Source organism: Cladophialophora bantiana (assembly GCF_000835475.1).
Source record: "Cladophialophora bantiana CBS 173.52 unplaced genomic scaffold supercont1.14, whole genome shotgun sequence".
In the NCBI taxonomy this organism is placed as follows: domain Eukaryota; kingdom Fungi; phylum Ascomycota; class Eurotiomycetes; order Chaetothyriales; family Herpotrichiellaceae; genus Cladophialophora; species Cladophialophora bantiana.
This window is the reverse complement of record NW_015971588.1, coordinates 41,332-61,638: the sequence shown is the minus strand read 5'-3', so window position 1 is coordinate 61,638 and position 20,307 is coordinate 41,332. Positions and strand designations below refer to the sequence as shown.

Here is a 20,307-nt window from a genome sequence, read left to right as displayed (position 1 = left end):
ATGGTAGGGGTAAAGCATATCGACATTGTGTTAGGATTTCGGATGACATGCGGTAATTAACGACATGAATGAGATAATGCGATGGGTCAATCTTGATCTGCAAGATTCTCGTTATCCATACATTATTCTCTGTGGAACTGCACTGTCCCACAACTACAAATATGAGCCGTATAGTGCTTCAGATCTTCCCATTTTCTAACATTCACAAGCCTGCAGATTCGACCTTTCCAATTACCTACACGAGCTACTATATTCAACCGATCAAGATGCCCTTCATCCACTCCAGCCTGGATGGTACGCCTTTACACTACGTTGACTACAAGCCAGCCTCAAGCCGCACTCGTCTTCGGCCAACAGACAGTCCGGCAAAGGATTGCAGTAACAGCGACAAAACACTAGTCTTCATCCATGGGTGGCCAATGTCCCATCAGATGTACGAGCACTTGATGGTGAAATTGTGCGAGACCCACGGAATCCGGTGTATTGCATCCGACCGAAGAGGCTTTGGCAAAAGCGAATGGAACTCAAGCCGCAGCAGGGATATCACTTATGATACCTTTGCTCATGATACTATTGACTTGATCGATCATGTAAAGGTCGGGAAGTTCGTCTTTGTTGCGAGCAGCATGGGGTGTGGTGAATCGCTCTTAGCATACCTCCAGATGCGAGATGACCTCCAGAAAGAATGCCAGGGCTTGATATGGCTGGGTCCTAGTCTTCCATTTCCATTGAAAACAGATTCGAACCCTCTGGCGCCGCCTCGAGAGCTATGGGACATGATCTTGACAGGGTTCCGCAACGATCGCATAGGCTTCACCAGGACCGCACTCCCAGGCGTGTTTGGCATTCCTTTCAACATTGGAATCAAAGTGCCAGAAACAGTTTTGCAACGGTTCGAGTGGATTGTTGCACAGGCTGACGCTCTTGCAATTGAGAGCTGTATCCTAATCATCACGAACAGAGATTTCACCGACGATCTCAAGAAACTGGGCGGAAAAGACGTGAAAGTTCTCGTTATTCACGGGGACAACGACCAGAGTAAGTGAATTCGAATGGCCCGTCATGTCACCCACTGTCCTCATGATTTTGCGCAGGTAATCCTGCCGAAGCCACCGCAAACCTCATTCCGGACCTTGCAAAACAAGCCCAAATCAAAATCTACGAGAAGGCAGCGCATGGGATGTACCTCACGCATGCTGACCAAGTCACCGAGGATATCCTCGCCTTCGTACTCGGACTTTGAGAACTTCGGATCTCGAAGCCCCTAGGCCTATCAGAGTGCGTGGCCAGGCATTCGCGTTACTCTTCTTCCCCACATCGGTCAAGAATTCTCGTGTACCTGGTTGGCTACGAACCTTCGTTTTGCGGATCATAACGTTATGGCCTGCAGCTGGGGAATCTTGGAGACTCGGCGCCAGTTTTGCTCACTCACCAAAAGGGTTGTTGTCTTCTTCAACCTATATCACAGACAGCTGCGACGACTTCTCTGAGATCAAACGGACGAAACACAAGACATAATACACACTTCGAGAATACACGTGCTCTCCCTCTATCCTTTTTGCGGACTTTGGCAGCCTTTTAATCCCTTCACCGAAGAACCTCTCGCGAGTGGCACTGTCTTTTAGGTAGTCGTACAAGATACCATCTGTGCCAGAGATCCCCGACTTTTGGATTTGCGCTCGTTCTTTCTTTTGCCCTGGAAGGTATATAAGGCCATGTCAGAAATAAAAGGCCAGATCAAGCGCAAGGCCGCACCGTTGGCAATTCCACAACCTGGGGAGAACGCAGCGGAAAGGAAACGGGTGCTCAATGTCCTTGCCCAACGACGATACCGCCAGAGACGGAAAGAACACATCAAAAAGCTCGAAGCACAAGCAGCGGATGTGAACGGCGATGCCAACGTGTTGTATGGACAAAGCCCTCCTTTGACGACGAGCCCAAGCACATCACCACCCGCCAATGGAGCACAAACGGAAGCTGGTAGTCAACCGTCGCATTCATCATCCCGGCCGCCAGACATATTGTTTGATGACAGCATTTGTGAATATCCAACCAAGGCAGCAGGGGAAACTGCACCGTTCCCTGCTCTACCAGATGCGTTCGCTGGCTACGATGCATACTCCTTCACCAGCATTGCTGCCGCCGACGAGGCTCTCTGGGATACATCGATCCTGCTACCTTCTTTGCCGAGCACACCGCTGTCATCCTCGAAGCATACTTCTTCGAGCGAGAGCGAGACGTGGTCGCTGGCACCTCTCCCGACAGCCACGGGAAGTCCGGGGACCAGTCAGACAACGCCTCAAGCGCTGTCTATAGTTGAGCAGGAGATGATATATTCATTCCCCGATGAAGCACACCTTGAAATGACCGAGCTTACATTACTTCGGGGCTGTATGTCGATCGCTAGGCGGATGAAAGTCGAAGACATCATATGGTCGCTGACCTCAACATCGCCGTTCGCTGATTCTTCGACAGCGCTGGCACAGTTCGATCATCTACCAAGTAACTTACAACCGACACTGATTCAAATGACCATTCCGCACCACCCAGTTATTGACCTCCTGCCCTGGCCATCGGCTCGTGACAGAATGATCAAGGTGCTGTCACAGCCTCCCGAGTTTCGACCTCCAGGGGCAGCCTCGCCAATGGCCCTACTGGACTTTGTGTATGACCTTGAGGACAGCGCAGAGGGCGTCAGGATAAGCGGCAGTGATCCATCCTCGGAGATGAACTGGGAGGTGGGCGAAAAGGTGTTCAAATCGTGGTGGTGGATGCTCGATAGAGATATCATCAAGAGAAGTAATGAACTGCGAGCGTCGAGGGGCGCGCCAATGCTGGGGAGCGGGAGTATTCTAGGGGAGGTGGTATGAGCACGGCAGAGAGCCTGGGAAGATGAGATCTTCCTCTGCTGTCTGTCTCGGTACCTCTGACATGGGTTGTTGCTATCTTTGGTACCTGCGAGCCAGGGATGTATCCTGGACGATGAAGTAATTCCCCCGTCTGCTCGTATTTGGACATTTGCCTGGCAGATCAGCGATCATTGACCTTCACCCATTTACTGAAAATAAGAGAGTCGCTCCTCTGTCCAAGCAGTTGTACTCTGTCCCATCTCATATACGAGCACTTCGCATGAATGCCGACACGTGCGGGGGTTATTCGTCGTTTTCTTGTCTTCTTTCCTATTGTCGCAGCCCTACTTGTGCGGGCAATTTCACGCCAGCTACCACACCCACTAATGGCGGAGGTTAGGGCTGTTTACTGGGTAGTGCAGACAGGGCGTTCGTAATGCAATTTCGGGGCCGCTCCTTCGCGCCATGAGTCTGCTCCATGCCATTGAAGGCGAAGGTTCTGCTTTGACAGCGATTACGATAGCCGGCACAATGAGCGAACTTGCGACTTCAATCCGCCTCCTGCGTGTTATCTTTCCAGATTCCCTTTTTCCACTTACATTGTGTCTCGACATTTGTCCGCGTGCGAGTGGCATGGATAGATCATCCTTAAGCATGCGAGGGCGTTCAATCGCTTTTAGTGACTGCGAGAACAGACCCCTAGGACAGCACGGGTAATGCTTCGACCCTTGCGACAAAGGCTCAGTTGGATTCTATTGCCTGGGACAAGCAGCTTCCTGAGCTTAACCCGTCTAGCCTTTTCCAGCGGGCTTCTGGGCTTCTGGGCCTACAAGTACTAAGCGAGGAGTGTCCCTGATTGTTGGAGCCGAATTCAGAACTGGCACTGGTTGTTATCTTCCAGGGCTGGACCATCCCGATTCCCAGGTCTGTTCCATTCGGCAAGATTCCCTTGCTTCCGGCTTGCGGCTTCCGGCCTCTGGCTTCTTACTGCAAAAAGGCCTATGTTTTGGAGAGCCTGGCCTTGCAGGAATGGCTTTGCGCTATCCAATGCTAGGCGAGCTGGACCCATTGGTACCTGCCTGAGGCTGCATGGTTTGCCCTCCCCATCGTGCAGTGTGCGGACAGCTTGCAGAGCTAGCAACACCCGTCAGCTGCTCTCTAGCACCGCCTTCAAATGTCAGCTGTCCCACCGAGCTACACGCAGGAGACACTCCTTCATCTCTGGGAGGTCCCTGACCTCGTCCACCACTCTTTTCTCATTTATTGCTTTCCTTTCTGTTCTTTCGTTGTTGTCGTGGGTTACACAACCACACTCCAACTGCCGCCGGCGCAGATACGGCCTTTGACCTCGACATAGTACCTACGCACCTTGTCAATTTCGCTCGTTTTGGCTCATAATGCGTCGGTCCCTCACTCTTTTCCTCGGTCTCGCTGCCCTGGGAGTTGCTCAGGACAGTGGTACTCTCACGACTGCGACTGATTCATCGACGGCTACCCCTACTGGTTCTGTCACTTCTGTCCCCGCTCCGACATCTTCGAGTACGAGTTACGGCGCAGAGTCTACCAACTCGACAACAGCTACAAACACGACACAAGGGCCCATGACACACACGGTTGCGGTGGCTTTGGTATGGGATGCGCCAAAGGAAATCATGTCAAGAGACGTAACTGATTCACAGAGTAGGCAGGCTTTACATTCGCCCCCGACGTGACTCTGGCCAAAGTAGGCGACACAATTCTGTTTCAATTCTACCCTAACAATCACTCCGTCATTCGCGCAGAATACGGATATCCTTGCGTTCCCTACGAAGACACTGGCGTCGACAAGGTTGGATTCTTCTCAGGCTTTTACCCCGTCGAGGCAGTATTGCCCGACCCACCTCGATGGTCGATTCTGGTCAATGATACAAACCCAATCTTTTACTATTGCGGTGCGGCGGGATCGTGTATCGACCATCAGATGGTTGGCGTCATAAATCCCAATGCCACGACATCCCTACAACACCAAAAAGACCTGGCGGCAGAATCACAGTTCATGTTATTGCCAGGGCAACCTTGGCCCAACGAGGGCGAGAATCCACTCACCACGACGTCCCCAACCGCAAGTGCAACGTCGACTGTTTCGTCGACCGACTCTGCGTCAACCGGCGCTACTGATAAATCTTCCTCTGGTTCGAGCCTTTCTGGTGGCGCGATCGCCGGAATTGCAATCGGAGCCTCTGCCGTGGCTCTCGCCGCCGCCGTCGCACTCTATCTCTGTGGCCGCCAATCCCGCGCCCGCGAGTCTAGCATAAAATATATCGACGACCGCCCCAACACAGGCCATGCGACCCAAGTTTCCTACAATCCGCACGCGCCGCATGGCCATATGTCCTACATGACAGATCCAACCAAGCATATGTCTATGCACAGCAGCGTCGTGGGCATGGCACCTTCTCCAGCATTGCCTGGATACGTACCTTCACATGATCCCACTATGTCGCCCCCCCTACATCCCGCGTATCCAGTGCCTATGAGCGACTCGCTCAGCCCCGGGCCAATCGCGCCAGGGAGTGATGTCGCTGCGCCACACAGCCCGAGCCCGAGTCAGATGCACTCAGTCCCAGCGTATAGCAGTGGCATCCCGCAGAGCATGTAAGCCTCATTGATTGCCATCATAACAAATCCAAGAACAGAAAATGCTAATTGTGTGAACAGGACCGCAACACCGGTTCACTCTGTCATATATAGCGTCTCGCCGCCTCCGCATATCCATGAGATGGCGGCCTCGGAGCCTCTGCCCCAGCCACAGTCGCCTCCGCTCCAGGGCGATGGGATCATGGGCTTCATTCAGAGGTCGAGCGTGAGCAAAGCCGGAGGCGTGGAACGGTACGGTTGAAGATTCACGGCGTCATTACCTCCCGCTTTGCACTATGGATGATGGGTAACAGGATCGGAAAGACCAAAGAAACTATATTCTCTATACATGCAGCCATGTTCTTTTGGATAGATATCTGCTCAGGGGCTATCCCGCACATCTGTCTGTGACGGGAGTCTTTGTAACAATTCATAAACACGAGGAGATGAAAGTCGGAAAAGGCGTTCTTGGGAGGCGGCCTGGGTATCTATTCTGATGGGCAGAAAGCATCTTTGGGAGGAAACTAAAATGGGATTAATACCGGGAGCATATATGGTTCTGGTCTTCACAATTTTCTTGATGCATCACCGATGAAGACTATCCCACCACAGAACAAATCTGAAGCTTTAATAGCGCTGATAGCTATAAAAGCTTCGATCTCGTTTCAAGAACCGTGAGACCCCAATAATCCCTTGGTCAGTCCCTTCATCCTCCGCTTCAGCAGGTCCTCTTCGCTGCCGAGACTGACGAGACTCTTACTCCGTCCTAGACTGTCTGGGCCCTTTTGCTTCTCTTCTAGTCTCCCCCGTTTGCTGTCTTCCTTGATGGCTCCGTCTTGTCTCGCCATTGCTTCCTTGCTGGGGGCAAGGCTCGACATTACCAACGGTGCGTCTTCATCCATGCTCTCTCCCGTAGGCGTCCTTTTATGATGCATTGTTTGAGTTGTTGTGGCTAGCTCAAGCGAGCTGCCCGAGTCGTGCGTGAATGTGCCCTTTCTCAACCTACTTTCGATTGCCGGGCCTTCGAACTGATGTGGTGGCCTTGCGAAAATCTCCTGGATCCACTTGCCGCAGCGGAAGATGTGTTTCCAACCTTCCGGGAAAATACTCACAAAGGAGACGAATCCGTGAGAGATTCCCGGAATGAGCGTCACTTCGACATGGTCCTTTTCATTGAATTCAGCCGTGGATTTCTCAAGGCCGGCCTCTTGTCGCTCGCGGAAGAGGTGAAGTTTCGCTTGGCGTAGGCGGCCAGCGAAAATGACGGTGTCGTCAACCAGCGGGTCGCGTTCGCCAGTCAGGAAGTATGTTTTTGGGAACTTCGCTAGGAGACCTTCAGAGGCAACAGCAGGACAAAGCAAATGATCGGTTGTGAAGTCAGGGCGATGATAGGGCCCGACGTAGAGGATGATCATTGCACGCATCATCTCTGGAGTGAGGATCCGGTCACCGAAGTAGGAGATGATGCTGGAGACGGCTAATCTTGTCTTGAGTGGCTGAGGTTTTGAAAGGGCGACTGCCTGTTTCTGTGCTTCCACGTCGGTACTCTTCCGGTCAAGGAGCTCCTCCCCCTGGGCAGGGTTTTCTACTCTAGGTGCGAAGAAATCATGACCAGGGTCGTCTTCATCGTCGCTCACGGGCCTTGGTGTTGTCGGAGTATATCGGCGATCGATATCCTCGCTCTTGCGCTTGATAAACAGCTCGTATTTCTTCGCGGTGCGCGGGTTGCGAATCAGCGCCATTTGGTCGTCTGTCATCCAGCTGCCAATGTTGAAGTCTAGAGCCGGGTAGAGGAGAACCAGCCCAGCAGGCGAGGGTAGGATTCCTCGAGAAGCGCCGCTCTGGTTCGATTGAATGACCATCAAAGTCGTACCACACGCCAGATTCCCACCGGCGCTGTCGCCTGTGATTACAATCCTTGGACATGTGTCCGGTTTCATGCCAATACAACGACCTCGAGTTTCCACAATCTGGGTGTAGACATCGAAGCACTCGTTCAGCGCATACGGGTAAGGGTGTTCGGGTGCCTTGCGATAGTCCAGACTCAGAATTGGCAGTCCTGTTCTCCCGGCCAATGCAAGCAATTTGTCGTCACTTGTTCTCGGGTCCATGGCAACGAATCCTCCGCCCGGGATGTCTAGGACTACATTCCCCTGCTTCTCCAACTCAGCGAGAGAGCCATCGAAATACATCCACGCAACAACGGGTTCCTTGTAATGCGATTGCTTTGGGCGAGGGATTCGGATCCGGCGTGGCTTGTACTTCGTGAACCGAGGGCGTAATAGCGCTGTGAAGAACTTCAAGTAAGGTGTGTTTGGTTTATTCCATGCGACTCGTAAATGGTCGACCGTGAGGACAGCACGAACTTTGCGAACCTTCTCATCCGCTTGCTCCGCCGAAAAAAGATAGTACACGGAGAATATGATTGAACATAGATCCCTGATGGTCTTGTTTTTAATTCTCATGGCGCTCCAAAAGCCAGCGTCCAAGGCAGTGGTGATCCATGTCGCCCGGAAGTATGAACTGTTATACAGATTTGCGAGGGGTTCTGGGGACTCGAGGCCAACGATCTTCGCAAAGTTTCGGCAGATGTAGAGCCAGAGGAAAGTCAGAACAACCGATTGCCAGACGGTGAACCGCTTTGAGAGGCGTTGGGAGATGGATCGAATGAGCGGAGGTCCATGTTTGTCACCTCTTGTCTAGTCATGAGTAAGCGACCCTCAGACGCAGAGTCAAATGCGTACCTCAGAAGATAGAGTGACCAGAAGGAGACCACTGCAAAGACCTGGACTTTGCGAAACTGAGAGGACGGCCGGCCCAGTACATGATCTACCCACGGGAGTCAGTCCAGAGGATTTCACGACAGAGAAGGATGTGAGACTGACCTATCATACTTGATTTTCACTGGGCGCTGAAGATTTCAAATGATAGATTCGAAAGGTAGTCGAGTACAGGACTGTCAAGGCACCCTGAACAAGCCAACGCCATTCCAAAACACGGACAAATTGATGCTTTGTCTGCATGCAGAGTGGAGAGAGGAAAAGAAAACAAGGCCAACACTGGAAACAAAACCATACCATGCCAACAGCTGACGAGGAATGCTGAACCTGTGACCATTGCGAAGTATGTCTCTTTGGCAAGCCCCGGAGTCCGAGTGGCAGTGCCATGCTCAAGTACCAGAAAACGGCGAGCGAGATGCGAAAATCCACATCGCGGGCCGAAGGCATGTGAAAGTTTGCACATCAGGTGACAGCTGAACATGTGAAAGGGGCAGAGAGGCATCGCGTAATATTAGGTAAACCTTTGCCTGCTAGGGAGGTACAGAGTACGGGATATTTCGAGGTACGTATAGGTACCATATACACAGAACACAGTACATTCAATATTCGCTGCGCTAAGCTGTCGGCAGTCTTTGCACGGGTTCCTCAATATTCCTTAGAGAGATACCTGTGTGTGTCCTACCCTTGTTTTCGGATTTCCAGACCCGACTCCCCGTTCTTGTCCTGTGGGAATTTGTTACAATCTCATCTTAATTTTCACGTCTCCCGATATTACCCCTTCCACCCCTGGATTGGATATTCTCACCTAATGGTCTTGAGACGTATGGCCAAAATCAGATGGACATTCTGATGCGGCCCGATGCACAAAAGACGTTGCGTGTTCTCTTTCGCTCGCCCCCCGAGAATCCTTCACTGTGGCGACTGTGCATCGAACTACTGTCGACCATACTGCCTCGGATTGCTGGAGAATTAAACAGCTTCCTGCTGACTGCGATCAAGAGAATGGTAAATGATCTCTAATCCAGCCTGTCACTCCTCCGCTGTTTCCGCCACTGCGACTTCCTCCATTGCTATTGCTTTGGCCTCTTGAGCCATGTCGCCTTAGGTCACTTTGAATGCTCGAATGTCGGTGGGCTTCAGCGTGTTCCAAGTCGTTATCTCGTTGCCTTCGAGAGAGGTAGTCACTGATTTCTTGCATCTCACGCGTTCTTTCTGCCAAATTGGGGCGGCCGCCATCCGTGCCAAAGGCACGTGGACTTAATCCTGAAGATGCTCTCCGGCTGGTTCTCCGTCTTGACGGTCCCGGCCGCTGATGATCCTCAGGATCAGTTATGGGTTTCCGACAATGAGGGCAAGTATCGTGCTCTTTCAGCCACGCCGTTACGCAGTCGCCGTGAAACCAATGATTGCATGGTAGGACAGTCACCTCGTTGCCCAACTCAACGTTGTCCATGCATATCGAACACTCGGCCTTCCCTTCTTCGCCTAGCATTTCCCTATCCATCTTCTTCTTGCTGAGAGATAGGATGGCCTCCTCTGACGCCGGCGGAGGCGCGTTAGGACTGAGATCGTGGAGGTCCATGAGATCTGACATGATTCGATCAAAGGCTTCTTGACTGTGCGCGATGTCACCAGCTCGAGCATTGGCAGGGTTGAGCATTTGATGGACAAGGTCGAAAGGTAACGGGACATTGCCTCCCCTTCGTCTATCGTCAGTGTCCGGACCATGAAGCCCATCCGGCTGCATTGATTGCAATATGAGGGAGAAGAGACTGCAAAACATTCAGCACGTAAACACGTCACCGAGCGTATGAAACATACTCTTGCAAACCCGCCGGCTGCAGATGGAGGTGATGGCCATCTAACCCGCCTGCCCCTTGTCCTCGTGGGAATCCGAAGGGGCTTAGAGGACCAAAGGGACCGGGCATGCCTCGATTCTGTGGTTCACCCGGTCGGGTAAGCAATTGTTCAATCTCATCAATGATTTCACGCAGGCCATCAGTTCGTACATTGCGGCCATCACTCCTCCAAGAACGGGTGCTGAGAACCATCCTTCCAGCTCCACCAGTGGTTGTAAATTCAAACGTTGTAAAATTGGTTCCATCGTCGTCATCTGCGTCTTCGGACCATGGATTATGGCTATGTAGGCCACCGAGGGGTGACGAGGCCGGTTCGAGCGACGAGGGCAGAGACGGCTCTTGTCCAAATTGGTAGGTTGACAGGGCTTCGCTCGGTTCAAGCTGATTCCTTTCATTAGCATGAAGTCGTCCATGAGATATGAGTATGCGTACAATTTCGGTGAAGTCTCCTTCGCATCGCGGACAGGTGAGTCCCCCGTGCGCCCTATCCCATTCGTTCTGGCACTGATGACAGAAGACCCGTTCACCTCGTATTCTTGACATGATGAGGTGTATAAGGCTGGTCAAGGGGCTGACTTGAATTGGCGAAGTGGTATTTCAGCCGCGCAGAGGGAGTGGGAACGAGGCCGTCGGCATGCGCAAGCTGGCAGTGGCGTGCGCAGGCGGAGCGGAAACTTTCGTGTTGATGAGACAGTGCGTTTGTGGCGGAATGCAATGTTTCGATAGTGTTGTTGATCGTGCAAGGACAGAAGAATCTTCCCGGCAGGCTAGAGAGGGACTGGGCGAAATGATATTAGAGGTATTGATGAATCAAAAGATGGCAGGTAATTAATCAGAAAGTCCAGTGGGTTTCCGTTGTATGCGTGTCAACCGGGTGGGATTGCATCACCGCCACATCACTTGCCCCGAAGTTATCGATAAACATACGAGGTTTAATCCCCTTCGTGGAAAAGCAGTGATTGTGGATGAATTGGAGCCAACTGGCGTTTTCTCCAACAAAAATGATCGCACCAGCTGATCGCTGTGTTGGTTTGCTCATGTCCATTGTTCGACGCCATTCCAAATCATTCTCCAGACCAGGCCATTCTCCCGGTCCCAGGCAATTATCATACACAGCCCCCCAAAGCAGACGCAAGGGGCTCGAAAACAGCATCACCTCTTCCGTGATCCTCTCATTATCATGCCTCCAACGATGCCCACCGCAACAGCAACACCGCCAATGATTGCAACACCCATCAAACCCTCCCTTGATACTTTGTCATCGATCAATTGTCGCAGGCTAGCAGCCTGCAGATTTCCAGGCTCCTTCTCTAGTAACAACTCGTTATACCGTCTCGCTTCAGCATAATTTCCCAACTTGTAGTTTCCCAGTGCCAGGTAGTATAAGCATTCTCTTCTCCTTTCAGGAGTTGTCTTGAAAATGTCGGATAGTAGCTGTACGCCCAGTTGTTGCTCGCTTCGCTGGTTTGATTTGATTAAGCCCTACAACCGTCAATTGCGACATCTCTTGCGCCGGGCCAGCGGATCACCATACCCATGCATAGTTGAATTTCGTCTGAACTCCCACATACTCGCCCTCTTTCTCATACTGTGCGCGAAGAACTTGTAACTCTACCGGTTTGAGAGGACTACAACAGATGGGGTCAGCCTGGCTATCTGGGGATGTGAGTGCAGACACTAACCTTTCTGCGTCTGCGGCATATGGCAGATTTGACGGCATCGCGATTTGAGTCGGGCGAGTAGCAGCCTTGTGGGGGATAGTGAGACGATAATAAGATTCGGATGGCGATTGCTTTGGGTGCCTGTTGATCTGGTCGGAGTGGAAAACATGGACTTGTGGCTCAGCAAACGGAGTGATGGCTTGGGCATGACGTCTGTCTGCCACTAGGCCTTCTGGAACCTCACAAGGCCGGGCCTCGGCAGGTTGCTCCTTGCGACCACTGTCAACAATGAACGAACAAACCAAATCCCCCTCAACTCGACAGCAACCCTTTCACACATTCACTGAACCTTTTGGCCAACATTGCTCACAATGCTCCTTGACGAAGACCCGTCCACTGTAAGTGACCTCTCTTTTCAAGGTGAAGACTAGCCTAACATGATGCAGCTCATCCGCGCAACCATTTCGAACTTCAATATTGCACCCGACAAAGCCGCTCTGTCGCGTGTCAATGACTCCTTATCTACCCTACAACAATCCCGCGAACTTCGGATTCGAGACGCTGAGAACGCTCTGAGAAAACTATCTCGTCAATTGGCAACTTTGTCCTCGCAGCATCGAGAAGTGCTCTCCGGCCATGACAGCGGTAGACATGCCAGCGAGATTGTGCAACTAGACACTAAGAAGTTCCGAATTGCCAAACAGGCCTCGGAACTAGAAGCTGAGAGCGAGAGACTTGAATCAGAACTTGACCGGTTGAAGTTGCGATTGTCCTACTTGGAAGAACAAGGTGTCGAAGGCGATGAGAATGTGCGGGCGGCCCGCGAAATTGATGATCCCACCATGTGCGTTGGCTACCGTGAGATATGGGAACCAGTGCTGACTTGAGAGTAGACTGCGTCTTTGGCTGTACAGATCACTCGGAATTGCCTTGGAGCAGGATGAAGCAGGAAACTACAATAAGGCGACGATTGCAAACACGAAGAAGGGCGATGTGCATGTTGTCAATATCGACCCGAAGTTCTCAAAGTGGTTTTACGCCGACTACTTCTGGCAAACTATGCAGTGTTGACTTCTCTTGCCTGTCACGACTTTATGAAGCATCAAGCGAGGAGTTTTTGGCCAGGAACAGTGGATGAGATTTTGTATTTGGCGTGATTTGCCTGCTTGAAATTCCGAAACGCCCTCCTGGGATAGCGCTGTTGGAGGGAGATGTAATTGCCGTAGCTTGGATGAAGCTGTTTGGCTGCCATTTCCGAGTGCAGGAAGCTGAGCATTCCATCTTTTCAACTTCACCTCAAGTACCCTTGCTTCTATATTATAAGCGGTTGTACCACCCGAGCTCGGATCTAGTAGCGTTTTCCAGTATTTCAATCCATCCCACCACATGGAACAAAGTCTCGCAAGCATTTTGACAAAAGCCACTTTTATCCATCCGCAATATTGTAAGTGCTCATTAACAGACACATAACAAAAGTGCACAGATTCTTCAGTAATACCTAGGTAGTTGAAGAACAGAGGCACATAATACGAAAAGCTGAAAGATTTTCGTTTTCGTATTAGGTCGTCGGAAATATCAGCCCGGGCTTCGGAAAAACTCAATATTCCTGGTCCGGCGATCCTTGTCTACATAGCTGCGACAAGCACGAAATCTTTCGATGCATCCGACCAGTGTCTACTCCGTCTTTGAAGATGCCGCGCAAACCGTCGACGCCTCTTAAGGTAAAGAAGAACTTTTTGGGCGAAGTGGTGAGTAAAGATATGCCCTCTCTGTCGAGGCAATTCCTGACAGCTCGCCCAGAAAATCCGACAGTCATGGAACAAATACAACCTCTACAACTTGGCACGGCAGATGCCTTACACGGGAAAACCACATAACTTTTTCAAACAGAAATGGACATCAAAGTCGTTGGCGCGTAATTATCATGGCGAGCACATCCGTGAGAAGCAGTGGTTGCGAATGTTCGACAGGAGGATCCGATCAGTGATACCTATGGACGCAGAATATCTGGCTTCCAATGATGGCTCGCTTGAATCTGCTGGTCGTGGATCAGGGTTGGAGACAAGAGGAAAGCAAAAGACGGCAACAGCGGTCCCGTACATGCAAATGACATTTGCGCCGATGGAGCGGAGATTAGACACGGCCATCTTCAGAGCTATGTTCGCAAGTAGCGCTCGGCAAGCCAGGCAGTTTGTTGTACACGGAGCGGTGAAGGTCAACGGCAAGCAGGTGAGGACGTGAATGCCGACTTCCATTAAGCAGACTTAACACCATGAACAGATGCGATACCCGGGCTATTTACTTAACCCTGGAGATATGTTTCAGGTTGAACCAGAACGAGTTATGTGGGCGACTGGAGCACCCAAAATCCCGACAAAGGCGAAGAGCGAAGAGGGGGCAGATGAAGGGAACAGCGAAGAAACAGCAGAAGCCGCTGAGAAAGGAAAGACCGCTGAAGAAGCGGCTGAAGAGGACGTCGATGTCGATAGGGATCCGCGGGAAGTGCTGAAGGACCTACGAGCAAAAGCAAAGAGTATCCTTGCCACATCGAAACGAGATATCGGAGCGAAGCGGAAGCAGGACCTTCGAGGATTCTCCTCCGCCATCAAAAAGCTGCTCTCACGATCCTCATCGTCAACAATCCTGACGGATAGCCTCGAGGCTCAGTTTACGGAAATCCAACACCAGCTAAAAATCCGGAGAGAAAACCAAGATGCCGGCGCAAACGCCCTGCCTTCTGCACAAGAGGACAAGACCCTTTCTTCTGACCCAAGTCCAGAGACAAGAAAAGCGGCCGAATCGACTACCTCTGAACTTGAGCAGGAGACAATTCTCACTGATGCTGATTACAACGAGCTTTACGCTGCACTGCGCTCCATGCACGAGAACCCCGTTGACGACTCCAAACCGTATGCCACTCCCTGGATGCCGCGTGAATACATGAGTGCATTTGCTTTCATCCCACGGTTCCTCGAAGTCAATCACAACATCTGCGCGGCAGTATACTTGAGACACCCCGTTGCAAGGCCAGGATTGGCCGAGGTCCCCAGCCCTTACCAAGCTGACGTCCATAGCACGGCATTTGCATGGTATCTGAGGAGGAGATGATGTCCTTGTGTGAATGCTGAGTTGGAAATTCGTAATACAACTGACATTGCGCATAGCGATAGGCGCTGGCTAGCCTTTGCATGAGAAAAGTATCTTAGCCATAAACTGGTCGTCTCCGAATTTTAGGCATCTCTATCATCTATCTGCCTAGCGTCCACTCATGACAATCATACAATTACAACAGCGGGTTGGAGCGATACTCCGGGGCTGTCTCACCGTTGATTTCTGGTTTCTTCGCCTGTTTCTCCTTCTCAATGTCCAATTCGGAATCCTCCAACTCCGCCAGGTACTTCTCCGCTTCGAGAGCTGCTATGCATCCGCTTCCGGCACTGGTGATAGCCTGGCGATACCGTTTGTCCTGCACATCTCCGGCCGCAAACACGCCAGAGATACTGGTGTAACTTGTGCCGGGCTTCGTCAGAATGTAGCCGTCTTCGTCTGTATTCATTTGGCCCTTGAACATAGCCGTTGCCGGGTCATGACCGACGGCATAAAACAGTCCGTTGGCTTCCAGGACTTCCTCTTCTTTCGTGACCACGTTCCTGACCTTCAGATGCGTCATTAGTCCTCGTGGTTTGTTTTCTCCTTGTACCTCGACAGCAACATGGTTGAATTTCACTGTCACCTTTGGATTCGCCAGCAATCGTTTCGCCATGGTTTTCGAGGCCCGCAGCTTGTCCCTCCTCACCAGCACGGTGACGTGGGAACCGTATTTGGTCAGAAACATGGCCTCCTCTGCAGCAGAATCACCACCCCCAATCACCACGAGCGGTTTGTTGCGGAAGATGGGGACAGCCCCGTCACAAACTGCGCATGCCGATATACCGTTTTGCCAATACGTCTCCTCGCCAGGTAAATGTAACCGTCTCGCATTGGCGCCGGTCGCAATGACGAGGGCATCAGCCGTATGTGCAGGTTCGTCTGATTCTCCATCTTGGTACTCTCTCCACAAACGAAACGGCCGTGATTTCAGGTCGACCCTTGTGATTGTTTCGGTGATGATCTCAGTGCCGAAGCGGAGGGACTGTGCTTTCATCTCTTCCATCAGCTCGGCACCACCAATGCCTTTGGAGAAGCCTGGATAATTCTCCACGTCGGTGGTGGTTGTTAATTGGCCTCCGGCTGCGGTACCCCCAGCGAGGAAGCCTTCATACAGGACGGGTTTGAGCTCTGCGCGGGAGAGATAGATCGCAGCTGTGTGGGCGGCAGGGCCGGAGCCAATAATGGCAACCCTAGTGTGAGGGGGCGCCATGGCGCGCAAAAGCGAGGAAGAAAAGTTCGCTTTAGCTGGTGGCTGTTGTTTTTCTAGAGATACTGATGCAGCGGCAAGGGAGAGATAGAGCGACGAGCGCAGAGGCCGTGAGACGCGGTGAAGCTTCGAGGAGAACAGTTTGACGAATCAAGAAGAAGGTTTGAGGGAGAACGAACCTTTCTAATGTTTCCGAGAGACCGACAGAGAGGGAGATGGAGAGAGTAGCGTAAGATTCCAGCAACGTCGATTGACAAATTATGAAATTGTTCGTGTGCTGGATTGCAAATCGCCAGAAACTGCGGTGGCCAGTGGCGGCGCTGGCAGGCGGCTCGGTGGCGGCGAGTGCGGGTTGAAGGGTCGAAGTGAGCTACCACAACTTCCAAGGCTGGGGGCTTGCTACTGCAGAACTAGCGGGCTGGTGGGCTAGGGCTTAAATTTCCCTCCAGAGCAGAGTCTCTTCGCCAACCTTTGATCATGGCATCATCGATCCTCAAAGCCGACCCTTCGTTCTAGTCAAAAACGCAATTGGTTTTGCCAAATTATTTCTGCTCTTTCAGCTTGTCAGTCGTGGAGCGCTATTGAAGGAATCTCACCTATGAGACGGTAATGGGTTTGTTCAGTGCATTGTTCCACCCCAAGAAACTTCCCATGCTTGTCGTCACCCTTGATGCTCTTGGAACATTGTACAATTTCCGGCAGCCGGTGGCTGTGCAGTATCTACAAGTGGCCGAGAGTTGCGGGCTCAAGGCCAGTGTCGATCTCAAACAATTGGATCGATCGTTCAAATCTTCCTTCAAGCATTACAACGCCGCGCACCCCAACTATGGCAAGAAAACCCTAGGAAGTCCTGAGATATGGTGGTCGAAAGTTGTCAACCGGGCATTTGGCGACCTGGTGGGTGGGGGAGAGGCAGCGCTGCCAAAGGATTTGGGGCCTGCTCTTTACAAACATTTTTCCTCTGGTGCTGCTTACGAACCATTTCCCGACGTGAAACCCTTTCTCCAGAGCATGGCTTCCCTCAAGAAACAGTTTGCTGATCCAGAAGGACCGCTCGTGGCGACTGGCATTGTCACAAACTCCGACCCTCGAGTCAGAGTGGTGCTTCAGGACATGGGTTTTCGGACAGGACCTTCGAATATTCCAGACTTCGAAAGCGTGATGAAAACGCATATGGACAGTCTCCGCGATCCATCCAAATTGGCCTTCGACAGTCCCTTCAGAGAGTATTACAATCTCCAGAACGACTTCGACTTCCTGTGCACGAGCTACGACGCCGACGCGGAAAAGCCAGACGAGAAAATTTGGCTCGAAGCCCTGAGGCTTGTTTTTCCGATGCCTATTTCTCGATCCGAACAGAACTGTGAGCCGGCGTCCAGCATAACGGAAGCATTCAGAAAAGTGTCGTCAGCCATCAGCCATCAAGCCGACATTTCAAGGACGCTGCGGATTCACATCGGAGATGAGTACGCAAAAGACTATGTTGGCGCGATCGGCGCTCGCTGGGAAGCCCTTCACCTTGATCGAGAAGGCGGCTGGCCAGCATTAGGGAGCGATGTCAAAGTCGTCCAATCGCTTGAGGAGGCTGCCATGGTGGTAAATCTGATGGCTCACGAATATTTCGGTCAAGATGAAGATTAACAGCTTAGGGCCTTCAAGCCCTTGTATCTGTCAGTGGCTGAAGTGTATTCCCTCCTGAGAGGGAATTGCATCTAGATCCATTGGGCCGAAAAGGGAAGCATGTGATTCGAGTGTCCAGAGTGTCCAGGGTGTCCACATCAGCGGATCCGGAAGAGTTATCGCCCAATGAGATGATCCGGCAGTGACATGGATTCTGCAGCCTGCTTAGAGCTCGAGCTTCTCCATCGCATGATTGACATCACTTTCTGGTCAACGTTGATTTCCGAAATATTCTTTTCTCTGTGGCCTCGTCTCGCTCTTGTCACAAAAAACTGAAACGACTATCCGATGACTATGGCAAGTCACAAGGGCAAATTCGACCACCTTCCACTCGCCAACAAAGGACCGCTCAAAGTACCTCTCCACGGCCGCCTCCTTCTGGATAACCCTTTCTACAACAAAGGAACATGCTTCACGGCCCAAGAACGTCTGGACTTCGGCCTCAAGGGCCTCCTGCCGACCAATATCCAGACACTTGACGAACAGGTCACGCGAGCCTATCAGCAATACTGCAATCAACCAGATGATCTCTCCAAGAATACCTTCATGACCTCCATGGCCGAGCAGAATACCGTGCTCTACTATCGTCTGATTCAAGACCACCTGCGGGAAATGTTCAGTGTCATCTATACTCCGACAGAGGGCGATGCGATTGAGAACTACTCTCGAGTCTTCCGAAGGCCTGATGGTTGCTTTTTGAGCATCAAACATCCAGATGAGGTGGAGGAGCGCCTAAGCAAGTTTGTTAGAGAGGATGACCCTGAGGGAGGTGTCGACTACATCGTTGTTAGTGATGGGGAAGAGATCCTCGGGATCGGCGATCAAGGGGTTGGAGGCATCTTGATCAGTGTGGCCAAGCTGGCTCTGATGACCATCTGTGGCGGATTGCATCCGGACCGAACCCTTCCTGTAGTCCTCGACACCGGAACGGACAACGAAAAGTTGTTGAATGATGACCTCTATCTCGGCCATCGTTTCAGACGTGTCCGAGGCCAAAAGTATGACGACTTTTGCGACAAATTCGTCCACACAGCCAAAAAGCTCTATCCAAAAGCTTATGTCCATTTTGAGGATTTTGGTCTTCCCAATGCTCGAAGGCTGCTCGACAAATATCGGGGTGAGTTCACCGTTTTCAATGATGACATTCAAGGGACGGGATGTGTGACTCTAGCTGCGATTATGGCCGGGCTGCATATCAACGGAGTGAAGATGACGGACTTGAGAGTGGTTATTTTCGGTGCTGGGACTGCTGGTTGTGGAATCGCCGAGCAAGTTCAGGCGGCCATCGCCACGCAATCCGGGAAAAATAAGGAAGACGTTGCGAACCAGATATGGTAAGAGTTTCCTTATATCACGGAGGAGGAGCTGACTGTCCAAGGTGTGTCGATAAGCCAGGTCTGCTCCTCGACAACATGGTAGATACCCTCTCCGTCGCACAGAAACCTTTTGTGCGCAAAGCTTCCGAATGGCAAGGCAAAGACACCAGATCCCTCGAATCAATCATTGCCGAGGTCAAACCTCACGTCCTGATAGGGACGTCCACAGTCCCTGGCGCTTTCACAAAGGACGCAGTCAAAGAGATGGCAAAGCATGTCGAAAGGCCGATAATATTACCGCTCAGCAATCCTACACGTCTACACGAAGCCAAACCGGAAGATGTCATCGAGTGGACTGATGGCCGTGCTCTCGTTGCTACGGGCTCGCCATTTCCGCCTGTCAAGCACAGTGGTAAGGAGATCGAAGTGGCGGAATGCAACAACTCAGTCTGCTTCCCTGGGATCGGCTTGGGCGGCGTGTTATGTCGGACCAAACTGTTGTCGGATAAGATGCTCGTGGCGGCGGTGACTGCGCTAGCCAAGCAAGCTCCGGCCATGCGTCATCCAGAAAAAGCCCTTGTTCCAGGTGTCGAACAGGCCAGGCCAGTTAGCGTCAAGATTGCGATGGCAGTGATTCGATGTGCGGTGGAGGAGGGACTGGCGCAAGAGGTAGACATTCCTGTTGACTCTGATGAGGAATTACAAGAATGGGTAGAGGCACAGATGTGGGATCCGGTCTATCGTCCGTACGTGAGGGCTTGAGATGGAGAAGAATGTCCGTTCAGGATTTTGCGGGTGTGAAAAAGAATTGACCCCGTGCAAGAGAAATCGTGGGCTTGCAGTGGCTCCATTTAGCACTCCTAAACGCCAGCGGTCAAATAGAAGTTTATCTTCATTACACATTCGCGCTATACGCCGAATGCACATACAATTTGTCGTAGACTTGCGTTGGGGAATCTTGTTCTAGTTGAAGACTGTATTAAGTTCTGCTTTGAGAACTCCAATGATGCAAGTGTTGCAGAGGGATGTTTGATGTTGTCCTCACAGTTCGCCGCTGCGGATCACGGTCGAGTGGATCAAGAAGACTCTTTTTGAGCCACATGAGATGATCTCTAGCTTCCAGAGTATCGACATGATTATTCTATCCTGCGCGTGCCTGCAATATATCTCTGACGAGGAGGACAATCAC

The 20,307-nt window shown here is 51.6% G+C and overlaps 10 protein-coding genes across 10 annotated transcripts; 7 read left to right on the top strand and 3 right to left on the bottom strand.

Annotated features, from left to right (window-relative positions):
* Window positions 1-161: 161 nt before the first annotated feature.
* Z519_08811 (uncharacterized protein) lies at window positions 162-1,243 on the top strand (the record flags this gene model as incomplete). Its single annotated transcript, XM_016766539.1, has 2 exons — window positions 162-1,038; window positions 1,095-1,243. 2 exons carry the CDS (start codon window positions 162-164, stop codon window positions 1,241-1,243), a joined length of 1,026 nt encoding a protein of 341 aa, XP_016616837.1.
* Window positions 1,244-1,715: 472 nt separating this feature from the next.
* Window positions 1,716-2,870, top strand: Z519_08810 (uncharacterized protein; the record flags this gene model as incomplete). The annotated part of the gene is made up of 1 exon (XM_016766538.1): window positions 1,716-2,870. The coding sequence occupies one exon, from the start codon at window positions 1,716-1,718 to the stop codon at window positions 2,868-2,870; it is 1,155 nt and encodes a 384-aa protein (XP_016616836.1).
* A 1,376-nt stretch (window positions 2,871-4,246) lies between these two features.
* Z519_08809 (uncharacterized protein) lies at window positions 4,247-5,487 on the top strand (the record flags this gene model as incomplete). The annotated part of the gene is made up of 2 exons (XM_016766537.1): window positions 4,247-4,477; window positions 4,534-5,487. 2 exons carry the CDS (start codon window positions 4,247-4,249, stop codon window positions 5,485-5,487), a joined length of 1,185 nt encoding a protein of 394 aa, XP_016616835.1.
* A 643-nt stretch (window positions 5,488-6,130) lies between these two features.
* Window positions 6,131-10,647, bottom strand: Z519_08808 (uncharacterized protein; the record flags this gene model as incomplete). The annotated part of the gene is made up of 5 exons (XM_016766536.1): window positions 6,131-8,159; window positions 8,210-8,294; window positions 9,356-10,017; window positions 10,067-10,485; window positions 10,537-10,647. The coding sequence occupies 5 exons, from the start codon at window positions 10,645-10,647 to the stop codon at window positions 6,131-6,133; spliced, it is 3,306 nt and encodes a 1,101-aa protein (XP_016616834.1).
* Window positions 10,648-11,256: 609 nt separating this feature from the next.
* Z519_08807 (mitochondria fission 1 protein) lies at window positions 11,257-11,824 on the bottom strand (the record flags this gene model as incomplete). The annotated part of the gene is made up of 3 exons (XM_016766535.1): window positions 11,257-11,586; window positions 11,639-11,732; window positions 11,787-11,824. 3 exons carry the CDS (start codon window positions 11,822-11,824, stop codon window positions 11,257-11,259), a joined length of 462 nt encoding a protein of 153 aa, XP_016616833.1.
* A 312-nt stretch (window positions 11,825-12,136) lies between these two features.
* Z519_08806 (uncharacterized protein) lies at window positions 12,137-12,836 on the top strand (the record flags this gene model as incomplete). Its single annotated transcript, XM_016766534.1, has 3 exons — window positions 12,137-12,163; window positions 12,212-12,609; window positions 12,659-12,836. The coding sequence occupies 3 exons, from the start codon at window positions 12,137-12,139 to the stop codon at window positions 12,834-12,836; spliced, it is 603 nt and encodes a 200-aa protein (XP_016616832.1).
* Window positions 12,837-13,456: 620 nt separating this feature from the next.
* On the top strand, window positions 13,457-14,873 carry Z519_08805 (uncharacterized protein; the record flags this gene model as incomplete). Its single annotated transcript, XM_016766533.1, has 3 exons — window positions 13,457-13,513; window positions 13,566-13,994; window positions 14,046-14,873. The coding sequence occupies 3 exons, from the start codon at window positions 13,457-13,459 to the stop codon at window positions 14,871-14,873; spliced, it is 1,314 nt and encodes a 437-aa protein (XP_016616831.1).
* A 175-nt stretch (window positions 14,874-15,048) lies between these two features.
* Z519_08804 (thioredoxin reductase) lies at window positions 15,049-16,125 on the bottom strand (the record flags this gene model as incomplete). Its single annotated transcript, XM_016766532.1, has 1 exon — window positions 15,049-16,125. One exon carries the CDS (start codon window positions 16,123-16,125, stop codon window positions 15,049-15,051), a length of 1,077 nt encoding a protein of 358 aa, XP_016616830.1.
* A 606-nt stretch (window positions 16,126-16,731) lies between these two features.
* Z519_08803 (uncharacterized protein) lies at window positions 16,732-17,763 on the top strand (the record flags this gene model as incomplete). The annotated part of the gene is made up of 1 exon (XM_016766531.1): window positions 16,732-17,763. One exon carries the CDS (start codon window positions 16,732-16,734, stop codon window positions 17,761-17,763), a length of 1,032 nt encoding a protein of 343 aa, XP_016616829.1.
* A 333-nt stretch (window positions 17,764-18,096) lies between these two features.
* Window positions 18,097-19,880, top strand: Z519_08802 (uncharacterized protein; the record flags this gene model as incomplete). The annotated part of the gene is made up of 2 exons (XM_016766530.1): window positions 18,097-19,136; window positions 19,181-19,880. 2 exons carry the CDS (start codon window positions 18,097-18,099, stop codon window positions 19,878-19,880), a joined length of 1,740 nt encoding a protein of 579 aa, XP_016616828.1.
* Window positions 19,881-20,307: the final 427 nt, after the last annotated feature.